The sequence below is a fragment of the Gymnoscopelus braueri genome, assembly GCF_963280865.1.
Source record: "Gymnoscopelus braueri genome assembly, chromosome: 2".
NCBI lineage: Eukaryota > Metazoa > Chordata > Actinopteri > Myctophiformes > Myctophidae > Gymnoscopelus > Gymnoscopelus braueri.
Window position 1 is genome coordinate 22,724,172 of NC_137604.1, and position 26,561 is coordinate 22,750,732.

Genomic DNA, 26,561 nt, shown 5'->3' on the forward strand with positions numbered 1-26,561 from the left:
GTAATGACAGTCCTTTATTAGGCATCCCTTCCTCCCATTGCCCCAAGTCTTTTCACACATGCACACACAACTCCAAAACATTCATCACGTCATGCCCCAGACAGACAGAAAGATGGAGGGAGGTGGGTCATGCCTCTCAGTGGAGATTTGTGCTCTAGGCTACTTGTCATTTGCAATTAAACCCTCAATTATACTACTGACTGATATTAGAGGGGAAGAGTCATATGTTTTAACATCTTTAATATGATTAAGACTGGTTCACAGGTTACATAGAATCATAGATTAAGGTGCTGGAAATGGTAATGATCAGGTGTAGCAGCAGTACTGCAAGGGAGGTTAAGCCAAACAAAGAGAGAAAGAACATTTTCTATTAAAGAGCTTTTCCATTTTAAAGTGCATAGTGAACATGCAAGACGCCAGTCTACTATACGCAGGTCTTTAAAGCTAGAACACAGAACATTACTTGAATATTGAACCGACAAAGAACATATCAATCTTATTAAGGAAGCAGCTAAGTTTGATCGCTAGCATAACATAAAATCATACTTGAAAGGAGCAGCTTAACTAGTGTAACTATGATTGCACACAAACAGAAGTATATCACTGCTCTTCTTTTCAGAGAGAACCATAACGCAAAGTTTGTAGCGCTGCATCACCATAAAATAAGTCAAATTGCAATAAAACCTACACAGAACAGGACATTTAATTTACTGCCATTAGATTTTTTTCCTTCGTCTGCTTTTGCGATGCATTGTGATAACTGACCAAACGTTGACTATGCTCTGCAGAAGAGGCGGGGTGTTGGTGTGTCTTCGGCCATGGCGAGCGTTTGGGGCGGCAGCCCAGCACAACGTTCATTTGACCTTCTGTGCCTTCTGAGCGGATTTGGTGACCTTTCCACTGGTCGGGGCTTTCTTTTCCACAGCTTTAATCACCCCCACCGCCACCGTCTGACGCATGTCACGCACTGCAAAACGACCTGAGAGGATCACAGGAGAGGACCATTAACCATGACCACACCATTTTGCCTTACATGCATGGCTTTTCGATAACGATTTTTATGTGTCATGTATTTCTGAAAACATATACTAGCAGTATGTGTACTAAAATAAGGCCTCTCCTCTCTCTTCTACAATTCAACATCAATTCAAATCTGATGTTTCCTTTTTAATTCACAAAGTCAAATAAATCTATATTTCCCAAGCATAGCAGATAAATAAACATGTTATTGTCATTAGGGGCACAACAGATAATCAACTAATGGATGTAATAAAAAAAGAAATAATGATAAAAAAAAAAAAAAAACGCACGCACGCACGCTCACACACACACACACACACACACACACACACACACACACACACACACACACACACACACACACACACACACACACACACATCCTGTATATATGTGTGTGTATATTCTTGATTCTTCTTCTTGATTCTTCTTGATTATTTGATTAAATAATCAATAGTTGTACCCCTACTAGAAAGTAAAAACTGAAGTGAAGAGCTAACTTACCCAGTGGTGGGTACTCAGAGAAGCTCTCCACACACATGGGTTTACCAGGGATCATATCCACGATGGCAGCGTCACCAGACTTGAGGAACTTGGGGTTGTCCTCCAGCTTCTTACCAGAGCGACGATCAATCTTTTCCTTCAGCTCAGCGAACTTGCAGGCAATGTGGGCGGTGTGGCAATCCAGCACTGGGGCATAGCCGGCACTGATCTGGCCAGGATGGTTCAGAATGATCACCTGTACAACAGCAACGACAACCACACATGTAGAAACATGTAAGCATATATATACAGTACAAACACACACATTGTTATCCCTATGACAACACTTAAAGCACTTTGAGATTTCCTGTAAATGTAAAGTGCGTTATAAATAAAATCCATTATTAAAGAGTATCTCTTTACCAGTGGTGGAAAGTAACTAAGTGCATTTAAGTGCATTTACTTAAGTACTGTACTTAAGTACAATTTTGAGGTATTTGTACTTTACTTTTCCATTTCCAATACCTTTACTTCTACTCCACTACATCTCGGATCCACATATTGTACTTTTCTCCACTACATTTATTTGAAAACGTTAGTTACTAGTTATTTTGTAGATTTTGATTATTATTACAAAACCTACATTAACCACTTAAGCCTGTATACATTTCGGCCATTTGAAAATAGCCGATCTACAAGCTCACAATGCGTCGTGATGCGACGCATTGTGAGCTTGTAGATCAGCTATTTTCAAAATATTTGTATACATTGGAAAACTTTAAATGGGACATTCTGCATAATAAGTAATTTTACTTTTGGTACTTTAAGTACATTTTGATGCCAATACTTTTGTACTTTTACTCAAGTCAATTTTGAATTCCAGACTTTTACTTGTAACAGAGTATTTCTACATTGCAGTATTGATACTTTTACTTAAGTAAAGCAATGGAGTACGTTTTCCACCACTGCCCTTTACTAAGGTAACATCGTTGATTCCTCGTTCCTCTGACTCTTCTGTCACACACACAATAACACTGTTTCATGTGCGCAAGCTAGCTCTATTTACATCCTGTTAGTCTGGCTGTCTGACTTTGGCCAATCAGAGCCTGTCCATATCAGTTGTTGATGCATGTCTTTGATGAGGCTTTACTGGCATTCAGTGTATGACATCCCAATGATTTTGGGGGGAGTAGGTCTTTAAGCCCTATTTTATACTTTGTCATAATGACAGTTGTGCACAAACATGGATATTGTGAGCTTGAGCAATTTTAAAAAGATTCTGAAATTGTTTGCCTATATTAATGACATGCCCAAAATAGGGACACCAGGTTGAAGTGGTTAAAATCTTGTGCAATCAGATAATAAAAAAGTCAGTCCATCTATAATGCATCTTCCGAGCATTTACACTTTGATGTGTTTTGGAAACAACCAGATACCTATCTGATTACTAGATGCATTTTAACCACATGAACCCTAGCTTCTCTATTCTGAGGTGAACATTTGGAGAAAATACTACAAGCATCTACAAGCTCACAATTCATCGCAAGATTCGCAACGCTATGCATTTTGAGCTGGTAGGACGGCAATCTTTTGCTAAGACATTGAATGTAGAGTGAAAACAGGAGAGGGCCAAGGATAGTAGCCTGGTATCCAGCCTGCTTCGCTACGTTCGGCTGACTTTTTTTTCTCTCTTCGCTTCTCAGTCTGGAAAGCCTCCTATCTCCAAGGGAGGCGGGACATGCCAAAAGCTTCGAAACCTAACGTGGCTTCTGATTGGTCTGTGGTGCGGGGCGGGACCAAAAAAACAGTGTGATCGTTGTGATTCGTCATTCGTTTGAACAACATCCAATCAGCAACGACGTTGCCCAACGTAACATACGACGTTGCCCAACGTAACATATGTAGTTCCAGTGTAGTTCTGCAAAACCTTCCAATGGGAGGCTTTCCAGACTGAGAAGCGAAGAGAGAAAAAAAAGTCAGCCGAACGTAGCGAAGCAGGCTGGATACCAGGCTACAAGGATAGACCCCTGGGGGACTCCGGTCAACTAACCGAATTATATAGTGGTTAATGCTAAATATTCTCACAAAGTCCCTGCAGTGTAGTGAAGGTCAGAGAGTTTTTCGGAGCCAGCTGGTTCAACAGTACACAGACCTGGGAGGTGAAGCCTGCGGCCTCCTGGGGAGGGTCGTTCTTGCTGTCTCCGGCCACGTTGCCACGGCGGATGTCCTTGACGGACACATTCTTAACGTTGAAGCCCACGTTGTCTCCGGGCAGCGCCTCGATCAGCGCTTCGTGATGCATCTCCACAGACTTGACCTCAGTGGTCACGTTGACAGGAGCAAACGTCACAACCATGCCGGGCTTCAGGAGTCCTGTCTCAATGCGTCCCACCGGGACGGTACCGATACCTGGCAGACAAGATGGTGAGCTGTATGATGATGACGACTTAATGTTTTGACAGGATTTGCTGTTTTTAAGCAGCCTGTTACTTAAATGTATGTGTACAGCTCCTTAACCCATTAAAACCGGAAAGCATCTGTGTCATTTTGGATTTTAGCGTTGGCTATTCAAAATAGCAGATATACAAGCTCACAGCGAGCTTGTACATCTGCTATTTTTGAAAACTTTTGAAAGTATAATTGAAAGAATAGTTTTGAATTAGGAAATAGTTTGTAGAATCGGCCTCAGGTCTCAATGGGTTTTTTGTTTTTTTTCCGAACTGTTGTTTGTGTCAGGAGTACATCCTCACGGGCGTGAATATTAAACGCAGCTAAAGCGGTGCAATTAGTATTGGGAACCAGGTTGATCTTTCACCACAAATAAATAGCTTTGATGCAAAATACTCCTCAGCACATGCATGGTTTAATCACCGGTGTGTAAAGACACTAACACTTAAAACATTGGAACGTGGATTGGATTTATTCGAATATGAGTAAATGTGTGTGAGTTCCTAGTCATTCATGAATCTCAACAACTAGACCAATCAAATGATTAGTGCTTGAACCTTCTAGTATAATAAAAAAAAGTTTAATTAAGATTTTACCAAGTCTTATTCACTCTTTCGTACACAGCAGTTCAAGTTCTACAAACTTCATTAGCTTTCTTATATAATCGTATAATCAGACAGACAGACAGACAGACAGACAGACTCCTTCCTCACCTCCAATCTTGTAGACATCTTGCAGAGGCAGACGGAGGGGTTTGTCAGTGGGACGGGTAGGTGGCTGAATGGCATCCAGAGCCTCTAGCAGGGTAGTGCCTGAGGCATTGCCATCTTTACGATTGATCTTCCAGCCCTTGAACCAGGTCATCTACAGGAACACGAAATTATAGACTCGTAAACACAAAATAGGCAGATAACATGCACATAGATAAATACATTCTTCATTGTGATGTGTTAATCATAAGCATTCTGGGGCAGAAATGCCATTTCTATGTTCTGATTTACGGGTCCATTTGGTTCCATTTGTACACTCTCAGAGTTATGGTGGTCCTTGAAATAAAAATGCTTGAGAATACAGCATTGAGGTGTTACTCTCCACTAACATTAGGGCTGGCCTCCAGCATGTTGTCACCGTTCCAGCCAGAGATGGGGACAAAGGCCACCGTGTCGGGGTTGAAGCCAATCTTCTTGATGTAGGTGCTGACTTCCTTCACGATCTCCTCGTAGCGCTTCTGGCTGTAGTTGGGCTCGGTGGAGTCCATCTTGTTGACGCCCACGATGAGCTGCTTCACGCCCAGGGTGTAGGCCAGGAGGGCGTGCTCGCGGGTCTGCCCGTTCTTGGAGATACCAGCCTCGAACTCACCCACACCTGCAGCCACGATCAGCACAGCGCAGTCTGCCTGAGAAAGCGGGGGTAGGGGGGGTGGGAAGAGGGATAGAGTTCTTAAAATAATTGTTAAATAGCGCTATATTCCGATCATTGCAAGATCATTGCAATAGATTGTTCAGTAACAGGGGTCTCCCCGTCTCTCCAGCTCTTTAGTAAACAGAAAATAGATTTTCAGGTCAGGATACCAATTTAATCCAACCAGGAGAGTAAACGTATCCATGATAAACAAAAGGGATGAAACAAATTAATGAGCAAACACAATTGGAACACAAGCTGATACATTATCTTTGTGGGGTTCTCTGTCCTGATTGGATGTCATTTGTAACACAGCTGAAAAAATGTTGTCTGCTTACAAAAGAGCTGGACAGACGGGGAGACCCCTGTTATAGAAAAAAGAAAAAAACACTCTATAACCATTTTCATTGGAATTCAGATTTTTAACGTTAAAAAAAACTTTTTGTTTTAACCAATTAATATTGCTTACAGCTGTATCGGGTATAAATAAATATCAGCTTCAATGCAAATATTTTGTGCTGAAGCACAGTAACCAAGCCAAGATTATGATTAATTTCGCATGCTGCAAAAACGCCACCCCAACTTTTGCAAGATCATCAAAGTTAATTGTAAACATTACAAAGCTTTGTTGAGGACTCGATTCTGACCGGTCAATCAATGCATTCTGTGGTCTGTTATTTTCTAAAAGCAGACGGCTGTTCTCAAATAAGACTGGTGTGTATACACTGCTATTCAAGCGGAAGATTCTAAGCTAAGACATTTTTTTTATCGCTATTTTATAGCAAATTACTGATTTAATTCATAAATAGTTGTGTAATAAAAAGGATGTACAAATGGAACCAAATGGACCCATCCTGATTCCTAGTCCATTTGGTTCCATTTGCACACTCTCAGAGTTAAATTAACACTGAGGATTGTATAGTGTAGATTGGGGTCCCAGAGATAAATATGGTATTAAACGGGGGTCCATGGCCTAATGTATACCAATTATTTTTAAATGAAAAAGGTTGAGTATCACTGATCTAAGTAAGGTGTCAACTTTGCTCTCAGACTTTAATTCTCTTCTACTCCCTACTGTCTCTTTCTTTTGCTGTTTTCCTGCTCTCCTGCCTTCTCTCTCTCTCTCTCTCACGTTCAGTAGTTCTCCCCTCCCCTCTCTCTACCTGGGAGGTGCCGGTGATCATGTTCTTGATGAAGTCCCTGTGTCCTGGAGCGTCAATGATGGTGACGTAGTATCTTGAGGTCTCAAACTTCCACAGGGAGATGTCAATGGTGATGCCGCGCTCACGCTCGGCCTTCAGCTTGTCCAGCACCCAGGCGTATTTGAAGGAACCCTTCCCCATCTACAGTACATGGAGAGGAATAGGATAACACGCTGCTTAGATAGCTTCACATTGCCATAACTTTACCACATTAACCCTGGCGACCCTATTTTGGGCATGTCATTATCGGTTAAATCTTTCAAGATATTCAGAAACAACAGATGTACAAGCTCACAACGTGTCACGATGTGATGCGTTGTGAACTTGTTGATCGGCTATTTTCTAATAACCGAAGTATAGAATAGGTTTGGTTAGCATGTGGTTTCCTGTGAGTGAGGCTCTCCTCCAAAGAATATATTTTAATACTTTAGTCCCAGTAATTATTCTCTTCTGTAACCCTGGTAGTGTTTTCTATCATTCATCTATTGAGGTCTAAAAGTGAATTCTTTGATATCCAATTCCTATGTTATGCTACTTGTTTTATAATCACCAAATTATGCTTTGAAATATGACAAAGAAGTGATATAGATAGATGCCTTCGAAATCGAACTAATTAATAATATGTAACCATGATTGACAAATTAAATAAAATAAAATAAATTGTTAGGTGTTGGTCCACCAAGAGCCAGCAGAACAGCTTGCAACAATGCATCTTGGCATAGATTGTACACGTCTCTGGAACTGTACTGGAGGGATGGAACACTGCTTTAACAAAAGATATTCCCTCATTTGGTGTTTAGATGATGTTGGTGGAGAGCGAGGTGTTCTGGTGACTGTGTGAATGCCAATAGCTATGATTCTCATAATTTTCCTGCTCATCAAACCACTCAGTGCCCTTTGTCATCCTGGAAGAGACCACTTGGAAGCAAGCATCACGGTCATTGAACACCTTTTCTGACCCTGTTTTCTTTTTATGTCTTTCCCGTACACTGAAATACAGATGTCACTTTAGTCAATGTTCCTATTCCTTTGTGTCTGAAGCTCCTGCCATGCGTGCCCCAATAATATGACCCTCTTTTATAAGCAGTAAGTAAGTAAGCCAACCCTTGATGCTGAGTGCCAAGCAGGGCATTGGGTCCCATTTTGTCATTGGTATGACCCGGACAGGGACATAGATGAATTTGTCTTGCCATCTTGATCAAAATTGAGGTCAACTGGTAAAGTATCCTACTATGGATAATCACAAGGCCTTCAATGCGTTTGACATTGTAATATTGTACAGCTAATGGTTCTGTTTGTGTATAGAACGAAGAGCCTTCATGGGCCAGTGTCAAATAACTCAAATGTGTTAACTCAAATGTGAACAAGACATACAGTAATATACCAGTGGTATGGTACATCGCATTAATGCAGTGGAAAAGATATATCCACACGTTTCCTAGGGCATTGTGGGCATCACTTCCTGTCGATTTGATCCCTGATACCTGATCAAATCGACAGGAAGTGTTGCCCACAACGCCCTAGAAAACTTGTGGATACAGTAAATGTACCTTCTAGTAAAGTCTACCCAAATCTAGGCATGTCCTACCTCGGCAGCCTCCTTCTCAAACTTCTCGATGGTTCTCTTGTCGATGCCTCCACACTTGTAGATGAGGTGGCCAGTAGTGGTGGACTTCCCAGAGTCCACGTGGCCTATCACCACGATATTGATATGGACCTTCTCTTTCCCCATTACTGCTCACAAGCTATTCTGAGGAATAGCAAAGGGGGGGGGGAGATAATGCTCAATGTATGCTCCGTTGTACGACTTTGCAGTGTGCCAAAAATAGCAGATCTACAAGCTCACAAGGCACCGCATCCACAACGCCTTGTGAGCTACTATTTTCAGTGCACCGCGCGGTGCGATGAAGTATGATTTACGCCTTGACAGGCCCTATGGCCTATATTAGAAGAGGAAGGATCACATCAACATAATTTGAAATAACCATACCGTGCATGCCAGTGTTCATTATAACAGTATGAACTAGTAGGTTTCAATGTCATCAAGAGCACAATCTTACTAAAATGGTAAATGGTAAATGGTAAATGGTGCATTTATATAGCGCTTCTATCCGAAGCGCTTTACATTGATTGTGCCATTAACCCATTCACACACACATTCATACACCGATGGCGGAGGAAACCATGCAAGGCACCAACCTGCTCATCGGGAGCAATTAGGGGTTCAGCGTCTTGCTCAAGGACACTTCGACACTAACTCTAGGGGAGCGCCCCAGCCCGGGATCGAACTGGGATCCTTTCGGTTTTCCAGTTCACTCTACCCGGCCACTCTACCCCTGAGCCACTGCCGGCCGCCCCGCATTGGTTATTTTATTTTAATTTATTTTTTTATGCTAAATTAATATCTGCCTTGAGAGATTATCATGAGCATAATAAGAGACGAAAGAAACTCCTTTCTTATTTCTCAGCCCCCTGAAAGCTAATTATGTTCTCATATTTCAACCCATAAGGTTCAGGGTACAGTCATGAATGAAGACACTGTCACCTTTCCTATTGTGGGACACAGCACAGAACCAGCTTAAAAACCCATCAGAAAATGTACCTGCCATCAGTGATGGAACAAGTAATCAAATGTTTTACTTAAATAAAAGTATCAATACTGCAATATAGAAATGCTTAATACTTTTACAAGTAAAAGTCTGGGGGAAAAAATGTACTTGATTAAAAGTACAAAAGTATTGGTAACAAAATGTACTTAAAGTACCAAAAGTAGAAATTAGCCTATACTCATTATGCAGAATGTCCCATTTAAATCTTTTGAAAATAGCAGATCTACAAGCTCACAATGCCTTGCGATGCCACGGATTGTGAGCGAAAATGGTTGGAATGGGTTGAAGTGGTTAATGTATGTTTTACAAACAAAGTAGTAACTAGTAACTGAAGTTGTCAAATAATTGTAGTGGAGTGTAAAAGCACAATATTTCTGAGATGTAGTGGAGTAGAAGTAAAAGTATTGCAAATTGGAAATACTCAAGTAAAGTAAAAAGAAATACCTCAAAACTGTACTTATAGTTACTTATAGTTACACCACTGCTGTCATCACTGTGACTGTGTGTCAGAGGAGACTATGAGAAGGTCTGCAGTGTGAGACAGAGGTTACCCTCCTCTCCTCTGTGCAGGTGCTGCTATAGTTGGCTGGCTATTACATCACTTTGTTTACCTGTCCTCCCACCTTCGTGTCGTACATTACGAGACGAAACGAATCCGGCATCTGATGACAGCATTTCACATTCCATTAGTCTGTCATAACAGGTCCAGAGACTGACTTTGATGATGATTATTGATAATGCAATCATCAATGGAACATGACAACATATATATTCGATGAATGGCAAACAAATGGCAATTAAACATGTATCAAATGAACAAGAATGAACCTTGCAAGGCGGATTAGACATGCGTGTTCCTTTCATTGCAATGCATACTGTTTACAACAAGCATTCGCATGTTTGAAAGAGAAATGCCCGCATGATGATGGAGGACGAGGATGTTATTCCTCATTCAAACTGCGCCATACGGCCTCATGATCGAAATTAATTATGCAGACTTTTCCCGCTACTTCACTCCGCAGTTTTTTTGACGCGCGCATTTCTCATAATAATCTCATAACCATGCAAGCCACACATGCACTTTAAGTTCTGATAATCAATTGTCCAATAAATGTTACCTAATATCCCTGATATTCATGACGGCCTATATGCACTGAAACACACCCATTAAAGACTGTCAGTGTTGCACCATGGGTTGTTGTTAAAGTTATAGCCTAGATTATGGTCTGATGTGTTCCACCTTACCTGTGTGTTGTATATAAATGCACAGTGGGACGAAGATGCTGCGTGCTGTTCTGAAGACTTCATGCACTGTGCTGCAGCCAACCGGCAAAAGGCGTCATGCAACGGAAATAGCCGATCTAGATCGGCTATTATCGGCTATTTTTAGGACGAACCCTAAACCCAATCAGGATTCCTCTGCTGTTAGAAAACATTTCACTTTGGTCACTAGATGGTGGTGGTGCACCACAACAAAAGTCTGGGGAAAGAAACACCGTCATACGTACACACACACATTTCTTTGTATAAAATAAATGTCGCTTTTTATTATGTTTCAAAATGGTTCACAAAAAGTAAAATTTCACATTCCTGTATAGCAATGCACAGCTCAAACGATATTGTGGAGAAAGAAGAAAAAAGAAAGGGGAATAGTTATTTGTTTTTCATCTCCACTCTTTGGATTGTTTTTATGCATTAATGAAAGGGAAACATTTTATGTGGCAACTGTCCCCCCACCCCCGGCCATGCAATAAGCAAAAATCCTGATGCAATAAACAAAAAACAACAAAATATTTACACAATCTTATGAGTACATAAAACACTAAAAGGATTTGTTAAAAGAAAAACTCCATGACCTGATAAAAAAAACATTTTCAAATGCAAATAAATCGTTCAAATGCAAACTCAAGTCTCATATTTTGCTATCACTTACTGTCATGTTGACATTTCAGTTCAATAATCTTGGACAAGAATGGTAAGGCTTGCATTTCAAAGAGAAACACAACACTATAGACATAATTACAATATGGTATCTGCATACATGTGACGGGGTCACGGCGCCCATCTATTTTTTGTGCAATAATGTCAATGTAGAAATGATTGGAATCATACGTGTTATGGCGATGTAACTATATAGCTATTGACATACAAAGATCATTCTACCATCAAGCAGAGGCTAAAACATTTGAGGCACTGTGGAAGATTGGGGGATTGATGCAGTTGACTTCAATGGTCAGACGTAAACTTTGGTGCCGTCTTCTGCGACCCGCAGGTACTCGGATGAAATGCTGCAATATCAGAAGAAGAAGAAAAAGAACACACACACACACACACACACACACAAATGAGTGTTTTTGGTAATCAAATGTTTCTGCTGATGCAAAGCTGTCTTCTAAATGTATTGTATTTTGTGTGTACTTAAGTGCATGGACTCCAGTAAGGTGAACCGAGATCTGCAATTGTTTACATTTGTTAATGCTTCTAACATACAAAATAGCCTGTACTTTAATGGGTTCGTCTGTTAATGTAATAGTATTTGTTGGACTCCACAGTAAAAACAAAAAGAGGTTATTTTGGAACAAAAACAGCAGGCACACTATGCCAGGGAGGCTTACAGAATGGGCTCACCATTTGTACTGAGCTCAAAGACAGTAGAAGACACCAGTCAGAATGGATGATCAGCAAATTGAGACATCTCTCAACATCCAGGAAAAACCATTATATATATATTTGTGTGTCAGATGAAAGCCTCTCTTTTTAAGAAAAAGGTCAAGTAATGGCTTTTAGAAAATGTTGCAGAATAGCACGGTCACTTGTTTTTTATTTGATTGGGTAGAGACTAGAGAGGCTGTCTGGTAATCAGGTCACCGGTTCAACTCCTGGCCCCCAGACTATGTGTCAAAGTGTTTCTGAGCAAGACAATTAACCCGCTGACTGCTCCTCCTGAACGCTCATGACCGTCTGAGCGGCATCAGCTGGGTGAAGCAAAGTATGTTATTTTGGAGTGCATTATTGTGCCTAACCCTAACCCCCATGGGATTATGTTTGAGCCGTCTCGATATCCGATATTAACTGACACATGACAGCCAATCAGAGGCAAGCATTGTCCATGGCCATGGTATAACCAGCATTTATAGGGGCATGAAACCCTAGGCGATTTGTCAAGTTTGCTTTCCAGTTCAGCCAGGTTAAAAAGTAACGCAATGCAAAATCAGGGCAGGCTAGTAAGCAACGCAGCCGCAACTAATAAAGATGAATAACGGGTGCCGGCCACCTGATGTACTGTTTAACCTGAACTGGACAACAAACTACAAAATCAGCCTAGTGTTTCATCTTCCTTTAACCCATTAAAGACCTGAAGCCGATTCTACAAATGTCTTCTAAATTCCGACAGTATTCTGAAAAACGTATGTTTCTATGTCAGTGGGGCTCAAAACGTTTTCATGTCAAGGACCCCCAAAATGATATGAATTTGGCCGCGGACCCCCATCACAAAATATTTTGTACCAGGGACCCCCAGAAGCAAAGATGAGTTAAAAATGTTTGCTTTAAAATAATATATATATTCAAAGATTTGCACATATTTTTACGATTTTTCAAAAATAGCAGATCCACAAGCTCGAGTGCCGCGCTATGAGCTTGTAGATCTGCTAATTTTGAATAGCCAAAGTGTAAAATAATGCTTTTTAGCTCAAATCAAAAAGTGACACAGATGCGTTCCAGGTCTTAATGGGTTTAGTATCATGGACATTTAAGGTCCTTTCACACGGCAAGCGGCCAACGCGCCTATGTAATTCATTCTCAATGAGAGGCGGGCGATTATTTGGGACGCGCAGAGAAGTTGAGGGGCGGTGAGGCAGGCGGGCGCGGCCCGTGAAATTCTCGCGTGTGTGCTCGTTTGTGCACGCGCGCGTGCACAATTTTATTTTTTTTATTTGACCCAAAGACCAAGGAGATATGATTTTTCGAAGATCTAGACTCCTATCCACTTCCTTGTTAACTTAAAACTTAAAAATTCTGTATCTCGGCTCCTGAGTACTTTTTTTTTTCTCAATGAAAAAGCTCTGGCATAAAACTGCAAAAAATCTGAAATAATTCTGGCAGGCAATGTGTTAAGACTTACTCGAGTGTGTGCAGTTGAAACACCGGGTTATCCAATAGATCTGTGATCACAGCGACTCCCGTCTCGTCCAGGTCGTTGCCCATCAGATGCAGTTCCGACAGGTGTGTGGGGTTTGACCTCAGGGCGCTGAGCAGGAACAAAACACTGTTTGCTGTGAGAGCACAGCGTCTCAGTCTGCAAGGGTGATCAAGAAAAAAAGGCCTCATTATTTCTTATTCAATTCCAAAGCCACAAGATGTTCAAGCAAATTGACCCGCCTTCCAATTGGCTGTCAGGCAGAACCCTTGTCTCTCCATTTCAATTTCTTTTAGTAAATGAATGACCTACTTTGTCTTAAAAGTAGTGAAAATAGCCGCACTGTGAGCTTGTATATCGGCTATTTTCGATAATAATAATAATGGAAGCGAAAGCGCTGCGTCTGTGGGTTTTTAAGTATTTAATCAATGAAAAGTATTAACAAGAGCTTGTGATTACGTAATAACAACATTGGATCTATTGGAATACAGGTTATTTTTTTTCCATTTCCTGAAAAGTAAGTTTTGGACGTGCAAGGTTTTCAAACCGACAGAGACGTTATATGTTCATGTATACTTACAATAACTTGTCTATTTTACAGTCAGTGCTTCGGAGTCCTGAGCAGAGCCTTTTCACTCCCTTGTCTTGAAGGTCGTTGCCGGAGAGGTCCAACTCGGTGATGGCACCGTCCGCAGAGGCCAGACCTGAAGCGAGCTCCGCACAACACCCCTGGGTCAGACTACAGTGGCTCAGACTGGGATAAAAGGAAACTTGTGTTATAGCCTTGCAACAAGATGTGCGCTGTGGTGCTTTGTTTAAACCATTAAGACCTGAGACGATTCTTAATTTTTTTTTTCTAAATCCTAACAGTTTTTTGGAAAAAAAAAAAAAAAAAAAAACAGCTATGAGCTTGTATATCTGCTATTTTTGAATAGCCAAAGAAATCTAAAGTGACACAGATGCGTTCCAGGTCTCAATGGGTTAATAACACCCACCTCACACACAATAGGAGACCACCATGTAGGGTGTAAATAAAATAGCGATACACTCGAGTATCGCAATTACGTTTAGTGATACTGTATCAATTCTTAAAAACACAAAAAACGCAGATCCAACTGTTCTTATTGCATAAAATGTATTACAAAAAATTTGCACATATGGTGGTGTGTTCTTTTTACTCTTATTTCACAAAATGTGATCACTTTTTTTTTTAATGGCAATATATCGCCTTGCTTACAGTTTTGCAATGTTTTGAACCACCCTGTATCGTGATACGTTATGGTATTACCAGATTCTTGTCAATACACATATCTTGTAATGCACGAAACCAGACATTTGTGCTAACAAGACAAGCACCAAGAAGCGGAAAAACGACAAAAACAAAATCTTGGTACAGCAGCTACTCGATAGAAATCCTTTTCAAACATGGTGCTGCTCATCCTCAGTGAGTCTCCAAGCCTGAAAAGCAATGCAATTGAATAGCTTCTGCATCAAGCTTATTTTTGTGTTTAGACGGCTTCTTTCTGCTCGTCTTGTTGCCTGCATGTACAGTATCTACTCTGTATCAAATCAGAAAATTATTCACTTAAGCGTTTTGAGATGTCCGTGAGGATTCTTCAGTCCTTCAGCAATTGCTTTGACTCCAGTGTCTTTGATGTGGTTCATGCTGAGATCCAAGTCTTTCAGCACGACTGCATTCTTTTGGTCTGAACACAGAACCCTTGCCAGATGAACGCAGCCCACGTCAGTGATTCCACATCTTGAAACACTGAAAAATTTAACACGGCACATCATTAACAACAATGACATTAGCCAACCAATTATGCATAAATACCTATATATTTAAAATAGTGCATTAAGAATTTCAGATGTTATTTCCTCACGATTGGGCACAGTACATTTCAGACAAAGGTGTGATTTTGTTGGCATCATTTTCTTTTTTAAAGAGAGCAAGTAATCAAAGATGGAATGAAACCTTACTTCAGTTTCTCCACCCCACAGCAAGAATCCATTCCTCTGCAGAGCAGACGGAATCCTACGTCCTTCAGGTCATTGTTGCTCAAATTGAGTTCCAGCCGAGAGCTGCTTTCCGGGTCCGACTGCAGACCTTTGAACATGTTTTCACAACTTAATGCTGTGAGCTTGCAGCAGTACATCCTGCCAAAGAAAAGGGATACATTAACACAATCTTAACAGATGCACAATGTATGAGAACAAACAGACACATTAATGATATTTGAGTACTCACTCAAGCGTGCTTAGCGTTGATATATCAATGCTCTGGAAGATCTTGATGGCTCCTGTGTCTCTGATGTCATTGATGCTCAGATCGAGAGATTTCAGATGGTTGATATTTTTCTTCAGAGCCGCGGCCAGGAACCCACAGCCCTTCTCCTCGATGTTACACTGCGACAGCCTATAATGTGAATTGCATTTGAAATAAGCTCATCACTTTACAAACAGCACCATATATCAGAGAATTCCCCATAACTTGAAATACCTTAACTCTCTCAGTGCCAAGGCCCGAGTTTTCCCGAGTTCATAATGAATGCCATCAATGCTGAAAAACATTTTCAGAACCCAAGATATAATTATCTGAAGATTTGCAGCTCCATCCACTCTTTGTTTAACTTATAACTGAAAAAGCTGTATCTCGCTTCCTAAGCACTTTTTTTTTACTTAAAAAAAATAAAATCTGGCACAGTATGAACATATTTTTTTATTTCATTGGCACTGAGAGTTAAAATACTTTGGCATTTATGTGCACTTTGTTATGCTGTTCCTTGTGCTTGAATAGTTTTACATGTATTTTTTGTTCTCCAATTCTTTTGCATTTTTACATTTGTTTCTTTTTATTGCTACTAGTGTTTAATTCATGCAAATCCCGTTATCTCTAGACTGCCATTATATTTTGGGGGGGAAATACTGACCCCTTACGTATTTTCACACGTTTATATATTTTTGGTACAAATCACTCAATGAAGTGTCTGCAAATTACATAATATAGCCTACCATATATCCCACTGCCAGTACTTACCTCAGTACTTCTAATTGGCCGCCTGGAGCTGCAATACCATGTGCAAGACGTTCCAGGCCATCATCTCCCAAGTTGTTTGCACTGAGATCCAATGCTGTCAGTTTAGGGGAGCAACTCAATATCGCACACAGGTATGTACATCCATAGGATGTCACTCCACATCCATGCAGCCGAAGCCTCTTCAGCTTGCAGTCTTCAGAATTCAGTCCCTCCAGAAGTTTCTTCACTCCGTTATCTCCGATGGAGTTGTACCCCAGGTCAAGCTCTCTCAGGTGTGAGTTTCTGAAGCAGAGGACAGATACCAAGGCTGGACAACACTTCTCGGTCAAGTTACAGAAACGCAACCTGCAAGGAACAAGCATAACAGACATTAGAAATTTCTTTCATTCACTTGAGCACACATTACCATTCTGAACATCCAAGTATGTATCCTGTGTACCTATAAACAAGATGTGAAAATAAAGAAGAACCTTGAACTGAACATGAACTTACATAGCTTTCCTTGACTTCAAAATAGATGGCAGGTGTTTGGTGACGCTCCTATCATTTCTATTGGACACAGTCAGACTAAAGTTTTCTTGCGTCCCTTCCATATAGTTGGTCCTTTGGAGCAGGAATGACCAGTGTAATGGTGAAAATCCTGGGAAAGGGGGCTCTCCTGATTTGACGTAGGACTTGACATCACTCTTAAGGACCTGGGGGTCAAACTCGTTGAGACAGTGGATCAGGCTCACAGCGTTATCCGTCAAAATGATCTCCAGGATCTTCAATTCGGTGTGGTTCACAGGTGGATCTGTGGGCATCATTAGACCACGTTCCTTCAAGAGGCCAAAAATGAAGCGATAGAACACATCTCGTTGGCCATCACTACTCTTCGCGGCCTCATCCACCATGGCTCGACAGGACTGGAATACCTTTCCCGGGGGCAACATGTCCAAGGTCATTGATGCAGCGAGGTACTCCTGAAGGGCACGGTGTCCAAAGCGGTAGACTTTCATGCCTTCGATCCCTTTCTCTTCTTTCAACAGAAGCGGGCAACGTTTGCAGAACTTTGTTGCTTCCTCGACACTTATGCCATTTTCTTTAAGGTCTTCCACGTACATTATATTGTCCTGGCCAAATCGATTTTGTGCGAGCTTCTCCAATTTTCGAAGTATTCTCTCATCATTCTTCACTTGGGACTTGACCAGTTTGGTGTGGATCTGAGTCAGATTTATCGGCTTGATCTCAAACTCGCTGTCTGATTCCTTTACATGTTCCTTCAAAACATGTGCCAAGGTGAAGCACATCTGTGGGATCTGGCAGAGGAAGTGAAGACTCCTTGACATTTTCACATGGTCAAAGGCCCTGCTGGCTAGATCATTATTACCAATGGTAGATCTGAAGAACTGCTCCTTCTGCTCATCAGTGAATCCTTCCATCTCAGTCACCTTAAGCAGATGTTCTTGAGGGATGCGTTTTGCTGCTGCTGGCCGGGTAGTTATCCATATATGGCAATCGGGAACTAGATCCCCCCTGATGAGATTGGTCAGGAGACGATCCACTGTGGTGTCTGCTCTGACATCTGTCAATACTGGATTTTTGAAGTTCAGCGGGAGCCGACACTCATCTAGCCCATCAAGAATGAACCACACTCTGGGTCCTTTCAAGCCGGAAACGTCAAGCCCCTTCAGGTCTGGGTAGAATGTGTAGAGGAGGTCAACGAAGCTTAGTTCTCTACTTTCCAGCAGGTTCAACTCCCAGAATGAAAGGACAAACAAGAGGTCGATGGACTTGTAATCCTTACAATCGACCCAATCAAGTGCGCAATGCTGGACTGCTAAGGATTTTCCAATTCCAGCAACTCCTAAAGAGAGGATTGTTCTTTTTCTGCTGTGGCAACCTTTGCAATCGCAACACACGACTTGTGAAAGCGGGACAGTCTGGTGAACTACCCAGAGATGAAGCGGTGACTTGTCAATGAATCTGAACTCATGCTGGTTCAGATCATGCACGCCACTACCGTGAACGTCATTGCCGAGCTGCCCCTTGGGGCAAAACTTTATGGGAACGAGCAGGAACTTCTCCCCGTTCAGATTCTCACATTTCTTCTTCAAGGAGATTTTGAGCACATCCTGGAAGTTCATCATCATTGGTTTCCCTGATACAAAGAGAAAGAACACAAAATAAATCATCTTTAAATTAACCACATGTGCAATAGCAGTATTTTCTTATCCATGATTCTATCGATTAGTTTTTAATTATCTGAATAATCCAGAAGCACGTTTTTTTATAGAATGTATTTGTATTGTTTATACGTCAACGAATATATGCAAAACAATTCAAATATATTTTTTATAAATCGAGTCACTCAATTAGTCTGATTAACCACAAAGTCAATTCCAATTCCCAGCCCCAAATCGTTTGTATTAAAAATCATTCATTTTTTAAATAATAGAATAAATTGATTAGTTTGAATAACTGTTGCACACCTAGGCTATATAGTATTGCTTCATATAGGGAATCTAATAGGGCAGGATATAGGGTGTCCAGACAGAGACTGGAATAGCTGTAAAAACACTTAATCAAACTAATTTTATCAATATAAATAAAATAAGATAATCCATTTTTAAAATACAACAGCAAATATAGCAGATCTTTTAAATAGGGTTAACCATACTAATCGTTTTGGTCAATTTAAATTTCAGCAATTTTTTCTCTATATATACACTGTATATTATAATATACATATTTTAAATCATTGTGATTCTCGACTATTCAATTAATTTCAAAAGTAATCAATAGAATAATCGCTAAGAAAATAATCGATAGATACAGCCCTAACAAAACATTCATAAATATTTAAACGTAAAGCAGTAGATTGTTGTCTTTAGTAATGCCAACATTTTTTGTTGTTGCTGGAATGGAATTAACCATAGAAACAATATGACTGTTGGATTAGGTACCTGTGTGAGTCAAGCAAGTTATTGTTTATTTTATTATATTGCGTACAATATAATTGTGAGAAGCTTTGTTACGTGAATTGGGTTTATTTACGGTAGCATGAATACATAGGACCACACTGGAAACAAGGCCATATAGGGCTTTTTGTGTTATCCTTTTAGCATCATTGTAAAATCGAGTTGTGAGCTTGTAGATCTGCTATTTTCAGAAGATTTTTTACACATTTGGAAACATATGAAATGGGATATTGTGCATAATGAGTACTTTTACTTTTGGTACTTAAAGGGATACTTCACTCTCGGGCCGGGGACACATTTAAAAAAAATATTAAAAATAAATGAAAAAAGTTATGGAAAATTCATGGCCCCCTCACACATTAGTAGGACACTGCGTGTCGTGAGGGGGCCATGAATTTTCCATAACTTTTTTCATTTATTTTTAATATTTTTTTTAAATGTGTCCCCGGCCCGAGAGTGAAGTATCCCTTTAAAGAACATTTCGATGCCAATGCTTTTGTACTTTTTATACAAGTAAAAGTCTGGTATAATTTTGAATACCAGACTTTTACTTGTAACAAACAAAGTATTTTAGCAGTACTTCTCCCACCACGCCACACTGTAATGTTTAATTAACAGCATAATACACGCTATGAATGTTTAATTAACAATCTAATACAACCTATTTAAGGTTTTGTCAGGCTATGTAGTATGCAGTGGTGTAAAGTAACCAAAACATTTACTCAAGTACTGTACTTAACTTTACTTCTACTCCACTACATTTCAGAACCAAATATTGTACTTTTACTCCATTACAACTATTTGAAAACTTTAGTTACTTTGTAGGTTTTGATTATTACAAGACATACATTAACCAGCACTTTATACATTTCGGCTAGCTGTAGTGTACAACCCTCGTAGACGTATTTATGATTCTGACGTTTTCAATCTACGAGAGTTGTAGGGTTCACGCCCCATGGAGACATGGACTTTCTGCACTATGCCCCGCAGATACTCCAAACGTGTACAAATTGAAAATAAAGGTTACCCCCAAGCCCCAAATGTTAACTGTCTCTACGCGGTAGTAGTTTAATGTAATAATCCATATCTTTCAATAAAAAGGTGTTTTAATGCAGTCTGTGGCCGAACGCCATTTTTCACCCTCGTTTACTTCCTGTTTACATTTAGTGTAATTCCGGGTTTCAACAGATGCGCCCCGTCACTACCCGTCACTACCGCCCATTGGGAACTTCCGACAGAATCGGCCACAGACGGCATTAAAACACTTCTTTATTGAAAGATATGGATTATTACATTAAACTACTACCACGTAGAGACAGTTAACATTTGGGGCTTGGGGGTAAGCACCTTTATTTTCAATTTGTACACGTTTGGAGTATCTGCGGGGCATAGTGCAGAAAGTCCATGGGGCGTGAACCCTACAACTCTCTTAGATTGAAAACGTCAGAATCATAAATACGTCTACGAGGGTTGTACACTACAGCTACATTTCGGCCATTTGAAAATAGCCAATCTACAAGCTCACAATGCGTCGCGATGCAATGCATTGTGAGCTTGTAGATCGGCTGGTTTCAAAGGATTTTCATATATTTCATACATTTGAAAATTTGTGAAATGGTACATTCTGCATATTGAGTACTTTCTACTTTTGGTACTTTAAGTACATTTTGATACCAATACTTTTGTACTTTTACTCAAGTCAATTTTGAATTCCGGACTTTTGCTTGTAACAGAGTATTTCTATATTGCAGTATTGATACTTTTACTTAAGTAAAACACTTGAGTACTTTTTCCACCACTGTGTAATATGTAACAGCATCAGGAAGTGGAGGGTTGAAACGTGCATAATGGAGCTGTACTGTTGTTTTAGATATCATTGACTCATTTAATACATCTGTCCACTCATTAACAATAAGCTGATAAGTAATGAGCAGCCAGCACACGTCTCTTACCTGCACGTTCCTCACATGGATGTAATGTGTTCGCATTTATCTTTAATATGACTGTTTGATGAGCCGCGGTGTGCTGACACTCCTAGCCTAGATGCTAACGATGCTGACAATGCTACGTACGACGAGTCGATTTACGACAGTGTCGCGAACTAGAGGTTTGTGTCGCGAAGCTACAAGTGTCGCGAATAGCACAAGAGCAAGTAAAACACAAGCAGTGTAAAGCAGGGGTCTTCAACGTTTTCAGGCCAAGGACCCCCTAGCTGAGAGAGAGATGAAGCAGGGACTGTATAAAATTGTGTTTCAGATAAACGTTTGCTGCTCTTTTTTCCCTCTACACCTATAACTCTTTGACAAAAATAGCCGATCTATAAGCTCACAACGCTGCATCTTGTAGATCTGCTATTTTTGGCTAAAGTTCTCCTCAGAAAAGGGATGCTAGGGTTCAAGTGGTTAATGTAAAAACAAAACAAAAATCATATCACACAAAGATTTGGCGGACCCCCTGTAGTAACTCTGAGGACCCCCTAGGGGTCCCAGACCCCCTGTTAAAGACCCCTGGTGTAAAGTTTACACGGCTGATTGTTTTGCTTGCCACGAGTTTTAGTTAGTTTTATGATCTAAAAATGATCTCAGAGGACAAAGTTTATCTGAAGATATTTACCACGAGTCTAGTCTAGCCTTGCAATGTAATACTTTGCTACAAGTGAAAGTCTGGAGTTAAAAATGTACTTGAGTAAAAAGTACAAGTACCAAAAGTAGAAAGTGCTCATTATGCAGAATGTCCCATTTCACAAGTTTTCAAATCTATAAAATGTATACAAATCTTTTGAAAATAGCAGATCTACAAGCAATGCCTATTATGTTTATAATAATAAAAAAAATATACAAAGTAACTAGTAACTAGAGTTTTCAAATAATTGTAGTGGCGTAAAATTATAATATTCGCCTCTGAGATGTAGTGGAGTAGAAGTAAAAGTATTGAAAATTGGAACTACTCCAGTAAAGTAAAAATTCCTCAAAATTGTATTTTTGTGTAAAATTGTGTGTGCAGTAATTGAGTAAATGTACTGTACTTAGTTACTTTACACCACTGCAACTGCTTGTTTTGCTTGCTACGAGTTGAGTTAGTTTTATGATCGAAAAATGATCTCAGAGGACAAAGGAACATCAACACAATTTGCGTTGTAACGTTTAAGCTCTGTTTGATTCTGTTTATCTTTGTTGATCTGCAGACATTTACCACCGAGTCTAGCCTTGATGCCCCGTCTGGAATCTCACTCTACACCATACATGGGTAACTGGCGGCCCAGGGGCCACATGCGGCCCCCACCTTCACTTGATGCGGCCTGCAGGTTAATATCGAAACACCGAACACTGATATATTATTGATTTCAGCTGTTACAATTCCAAACATGCAAACATGACCCGCTTTAATTACTTCAGTCTATATTAGTAGCTTCATGACTAGTATTACAATTCTATTGTCTTTTTTATGTCCAATGTATACGTATTTAAGTTCATAAAATGTACATAACTATAACTAAATGCATTTGAAATTAAATAAAAATGATACTTTTCAGGATTCCAATTAAAAAATAGCAAAAATAGCAGATCTACAAGCTCAAAACGCATCACCACAACACGTTTTGAGCTTGTAGATCGGCTATTTTTGCTACTTTTGTGTGACATAGAATGGCGAAGTATGGCATTAATTTACGAAAAAAAATACAAGAGTCTGTCTGCCCGACAGTATATGCAATGTGGCCCTCTGGAGTGAGTGACATTAGAGCAACAACAATTGAGCCCTTCAAAATATGAAAATCCCTCTAATCCATGATCACCTTCACAACATATTCAAAACTAAGGAGCACAATAGTCAGTTACAGAATGTCCTAGAATTATCTTTTTTAGACAGTGCCAGTCTGAAATATAAGACAGCAGTTAACAGGATTTCGGTCAGGAAGACTCTATTATAAGATTTTTTTGGTTTCACAATGAATGATTTGCTCAGGGAGCTAAAAAATAGTTATTGCGGGAGAGAATAACAGGATGTTCATTTGTTCATGTTCTACTATCCAGTCGATGCGTGGCCTATGCTTTCCCCAAGCCAGGGTCACGTTCCTCTGCTGTCCTCTAGTTAGTGACATAAGCCCTTCTTCCACTTGGTTATGGAGTCAGATCAGATCAGATCAAAATTAATTATATATATATATATATATATATATATATATATATATATATATATATATATATATATATATATATATATATATATATATATATATATATATAAACAATTCCACAGAAATATTTGTTTCAATGCACACAAATCTTTAAAAGAGGAAAGAAAATCCACATACAGTACAGCAATAAGGTTCACAGATGTATTTGTGATTTAAATCCACATAATTTGTAATATTTAATTATTTGCAACTTTCAAAAACATATTAAGATGCTGTTACATTTACATACAAACTGTTGAACCTAAATTTACAATCAGCTTGTCTGTGCTTTGTGTGATATGGGGGCTATTACAAAGCTTATTCGTTTTTTAGTTATTAGTATATTTGCTAACCAATGTTCTGTAGTCCAAAAAGGGCGGTCGACTGAATTACTTGGGCCGCAGTCATCCCTTCGGGGAGGGGTGTGTCAAATTTGTGCCAAGGTCCATCCATAGTCTAAACACCTATTGATCACCTATTTTATATCAAAAGATCAATTCAACTTAAGCGTCTCGTGAAACTTGTTTAGAATTTCTTCAAAGGGGTCCTTTCCAGAGGAGTCCTTTCCAGCAGGAACCTGCTCTACAACATAGCGCACACCGCTCTCCAAAGCGTGATAATATCTGATCAGCTCCTCCTTCTCCATCTCCAGCCTTTTCTCCAGTGTCTCTCGCTCTTGCTCTGACTCTTTCAGCTTTCTCTCATACTCGGAGACGAGGGTATGCGTTTCCTCTTTCAGTTTCTTCTCGTACAAGTCTTTTAGTTGTGCCTCTCTCTCAGCCAGCCTCTTGACCGTTTCAAGATAGGTGTGGTTGGAGTAATACTGCCCTTCATTTGCACTGACCATATCCTTCACCTTCTCCAGTAGCTGCAGCACCTGCTCACGGTGGTTAGCGTTGGCATTGTTGAAAACATGATACCTGTTTCCCATCTTGGTGAGGATGTCCTTGAGATCCTCTCCAGCCTCTTTCAGACATTGTTCAATGCCACCATCCGTCTTTTCGACCTCGTCGCCGTGGGTGAAGAGCATCATGGCATACCTCCAGCAGCCTTTCCCGAAGATCTCCTCCACTTTCTTCACGGCATCTCGCTCCTCTGCAGTGAAAGTCCCCGCCTTGACCACGATGAGGATGGCGTGGGGGCCCGGGGCTGACATGTTGATGCACTTGGAGATCTCCCTCTTGATGGTCTCCATTGGGAGGAAGGCGTCGAGGCCTGGTGTGTCAACAAGTGTCACCTCACGTCCGTACACCCGTCCTGCTTGCTTGGTGCATTCTCTGGTTACTGAGGAGTGACATTATATCAAAATTATACAACGATCATACAATATTATATCTATATATATATATTCTTATTTTTTCCTATTTTATTCCCATCAATAATTTCGGTAACTATTTTACCTTTCTATCTGATTTTATTTGTACTTTAATCCATGCTGTTAATGAAGCTTGAAGTACAATAACTTCATTGCCTATAATTCTTCTAACAGCGGTACTGTATGTATATGTGACAATAATAATACTTGAACGTTGAGCCCTTATTATAAACAGTAAGACATTTTGCTTTAATTGTTGTTATTTATTTGGAAAAGGTGTTTCTGTCTTTGTCTCACACAAAGAAGGATAATTCCTTTAACAGGTCCGTTCATGAAAGTCCTTGCGGTCTTGTTTCCAATGAGGGCCTGTGAGCAATTAGGGGTTAAGAGTCTTGCTCAGGGACAAATTTCATTTCATCGACACATTTGCCGGCCTGGAATCGTACCTGGGGCAACCAGGGCCTCTGGCTCCCTAGGCGGGCTCACTAACCACTCAGCTATGGCCGACCCAAACACCTATGTTATTGCTATTATAATTTCTCTCTCCTTAATCTCAGTGAGTATCTGTGTGAGTTTGTGCATGTGCGTGTGCATGTGCGTGCGCGTGTGCGTGTGTTTGTTCCAGCTCGTACCTGAGCGCTGACTGACAGCTGATTTGAAAGCATCAGTCCCCAGTATCGTGTTTCCACAGGAGCTTTTTCCTGATCCTGTCTTCCCCACCAACACCAGCCTGACTGCAGACACCCAGAAAAGTACATTAGAATAATATGTTATTTGATACAGAAAAGTAAGGCAGAAAACAACTATTTTCGTGTCTAGAACAGCAGACAAATGTGCTAGCCTTATTAAAACATGCATATTACTGGTTGTTGTTGACCGTGTATAACAAATGACAACATTCAGGTTATGTTTATTAGTTTAGATTAGATGAACAACTGCTTGTTTCATGTTATGGAATACAAACTAGCAGCTGTTCATCTAATATCTAATACATTTACATAACACTCCAGGAAACAGGTACACGTGATTTATGAATTGAAGCTTATATTATATTACTATATACTTTTGCATGCATCAGAAGTCAAAAGCATCAGCTTAAAATGTCTGATAAATATGATAATGTTTAAGGAGATCCTTCGAAAATGTATAGGATAAGACCCCACTGACAATGAAGGGGAATGTCAATACTCTTTCTTCTTCTAGGATCTATTTGAGAGAGAGAGAGAGAGAGAGAGAGAGAGAGAGAGAGAGAGAGCGAGAGAGAGAGCGAGAGAGATGGGGGGGCATTAAATCAGAGTAAAAGTGTCATTATACATTACAGTAAACATTAGTTATATCATTCCAAGTCCAACACTGAACACTGACAGAATTACTGAGCATTAGGCTAAACATTTGGAGCTGTTTCAGGTATTTGAACATTTTTTTTAAAATATTTTAACCGAGACAAGTTAAACATTATTAACCTGTCCTGCCTGGACAATGCCCGAGATTGGTACAACAACATTCAACAGTTCAACAGTAAGCCACCCAAAATGTCGGTAAGAATTAGTTCTATAAATCTAGCAACTTACATAGTCCCGTTTTAGACGCCATTTCACCAACTAAACAGGCATTTTCTTCACGGCCTGTGTATCAGATTCCGGAAGGGTGGGAGACTGATGTTTACAGATTGGTGAGACTGAAGGTCAGCTCAGCTCAGCTCCGTTCCGCTATCAAATATAAGACATCCGGTTCTTGAGCTATCAAATATAAGGTTTCCGATTGCCTTCAAAAT

General features: G+C 40.1%; 3 protein-coding genes across 4 annotated transcripts; all 3 read right to left on the bottom strand.

Annotated features, from left to right (window-relative positions):
* Positions 1 to 436: 436 nt before the first annotated feature.
* On the bottom strand, positions 437 to 8,286 carry LOC308075231 (elongation factor 1-alpha 1; the record flags this gene model as incomplete). The annotated part of the gene is made up of 7 exons (XM_080414943.1): positions 437 to 979; positions 1,525 to 1,759; positions 3,656 to 3,912; positions 4,665 to 4,815; positions 5,051 to 5,347; positions 6,516 to 6,695; positions 8,143 to 8,286. The coding sequence occupies 7 exons, from the start codon at positions 8,284 to 8,286 to the stop codon at positions 855 to 857; spliced, it is 1,389 nt and encodes a 462-aa protein (XP_080271069.1). The 3' UTR covers positions 437 to 854.
* A 2,394-nt stretch (positions 8,287 to 10,680) lies between these two features.
* On the bottom strand, positions 10,681 to 21,364 carry LOC308101044 (NACHT, LRR and PYD domains-containing protein 12-like). The gene is made up of 9 exons (XM_080450331.1): positions 21,251 to 21,364; positions 16,831 to 18,478; positions 16,339 to 16,683; positions 15,550 to 15,717; positions 15,282 to 15,458; positions 14,887 to 15,069; positions 13,882 to 14,055; positions 13,287 to 13,460; positions 10,681 to 11,451 (listed from the first exon to the last, which is right to left on the bottom strand). Exons 2-9 carry the CDS (start codon positions 18,468 to 18,470, stop codon positions 11,397 to 11,399), a joined length of 2,916 nt encoding a protein of 971 aa, XP_080306457.1. The 5' UTR covers positions 18,471 to 18,478; positions 21,251 to 21,364; the 3' UTR covers positions 10,681 to 11,396.
* Positions 21,365 to 23,643: 2,279 nt separating this feature from the next.
* LOC308101828 (GTPase IMAP family member 7-like) lies at positions 23,644 to 26,493 on the bottom strand. Of its 2 annotated transcripts, XM_080451329.1 has the most exons (4): positions 26,359 to 26,493; positions 25,955 to 25,993; positions 25,420 to 25,521; positions 23,644 to 24,756 (listed from the first exon to the last, which is right to left on the bottom strand). In XM_080451329.1, exons 1-4 carry the CDS (start codon positions 26,378 to 26,380, stop codon positions 23,966 to 23,968), a joined length of 954 nt encoding a protein of 317 aa, XP_080307455.1. In that variant the 5' UTR covers positions 26,381 to 26,493; the 3' UTR covers positions 23,644 to 23,965. The 2 variants fall into 2 exon arrangements, with proteins under 2 accessions (XP_080307455.1, XP_080307454.1); XM_080451328.1 differs by having other exon boundaries at positions 25,420 to 25,993; positions 26,359 to 26,453.
* Between the last annotated feature and the right edge of the window lie 68 nt (positions 26,494 to 26,561).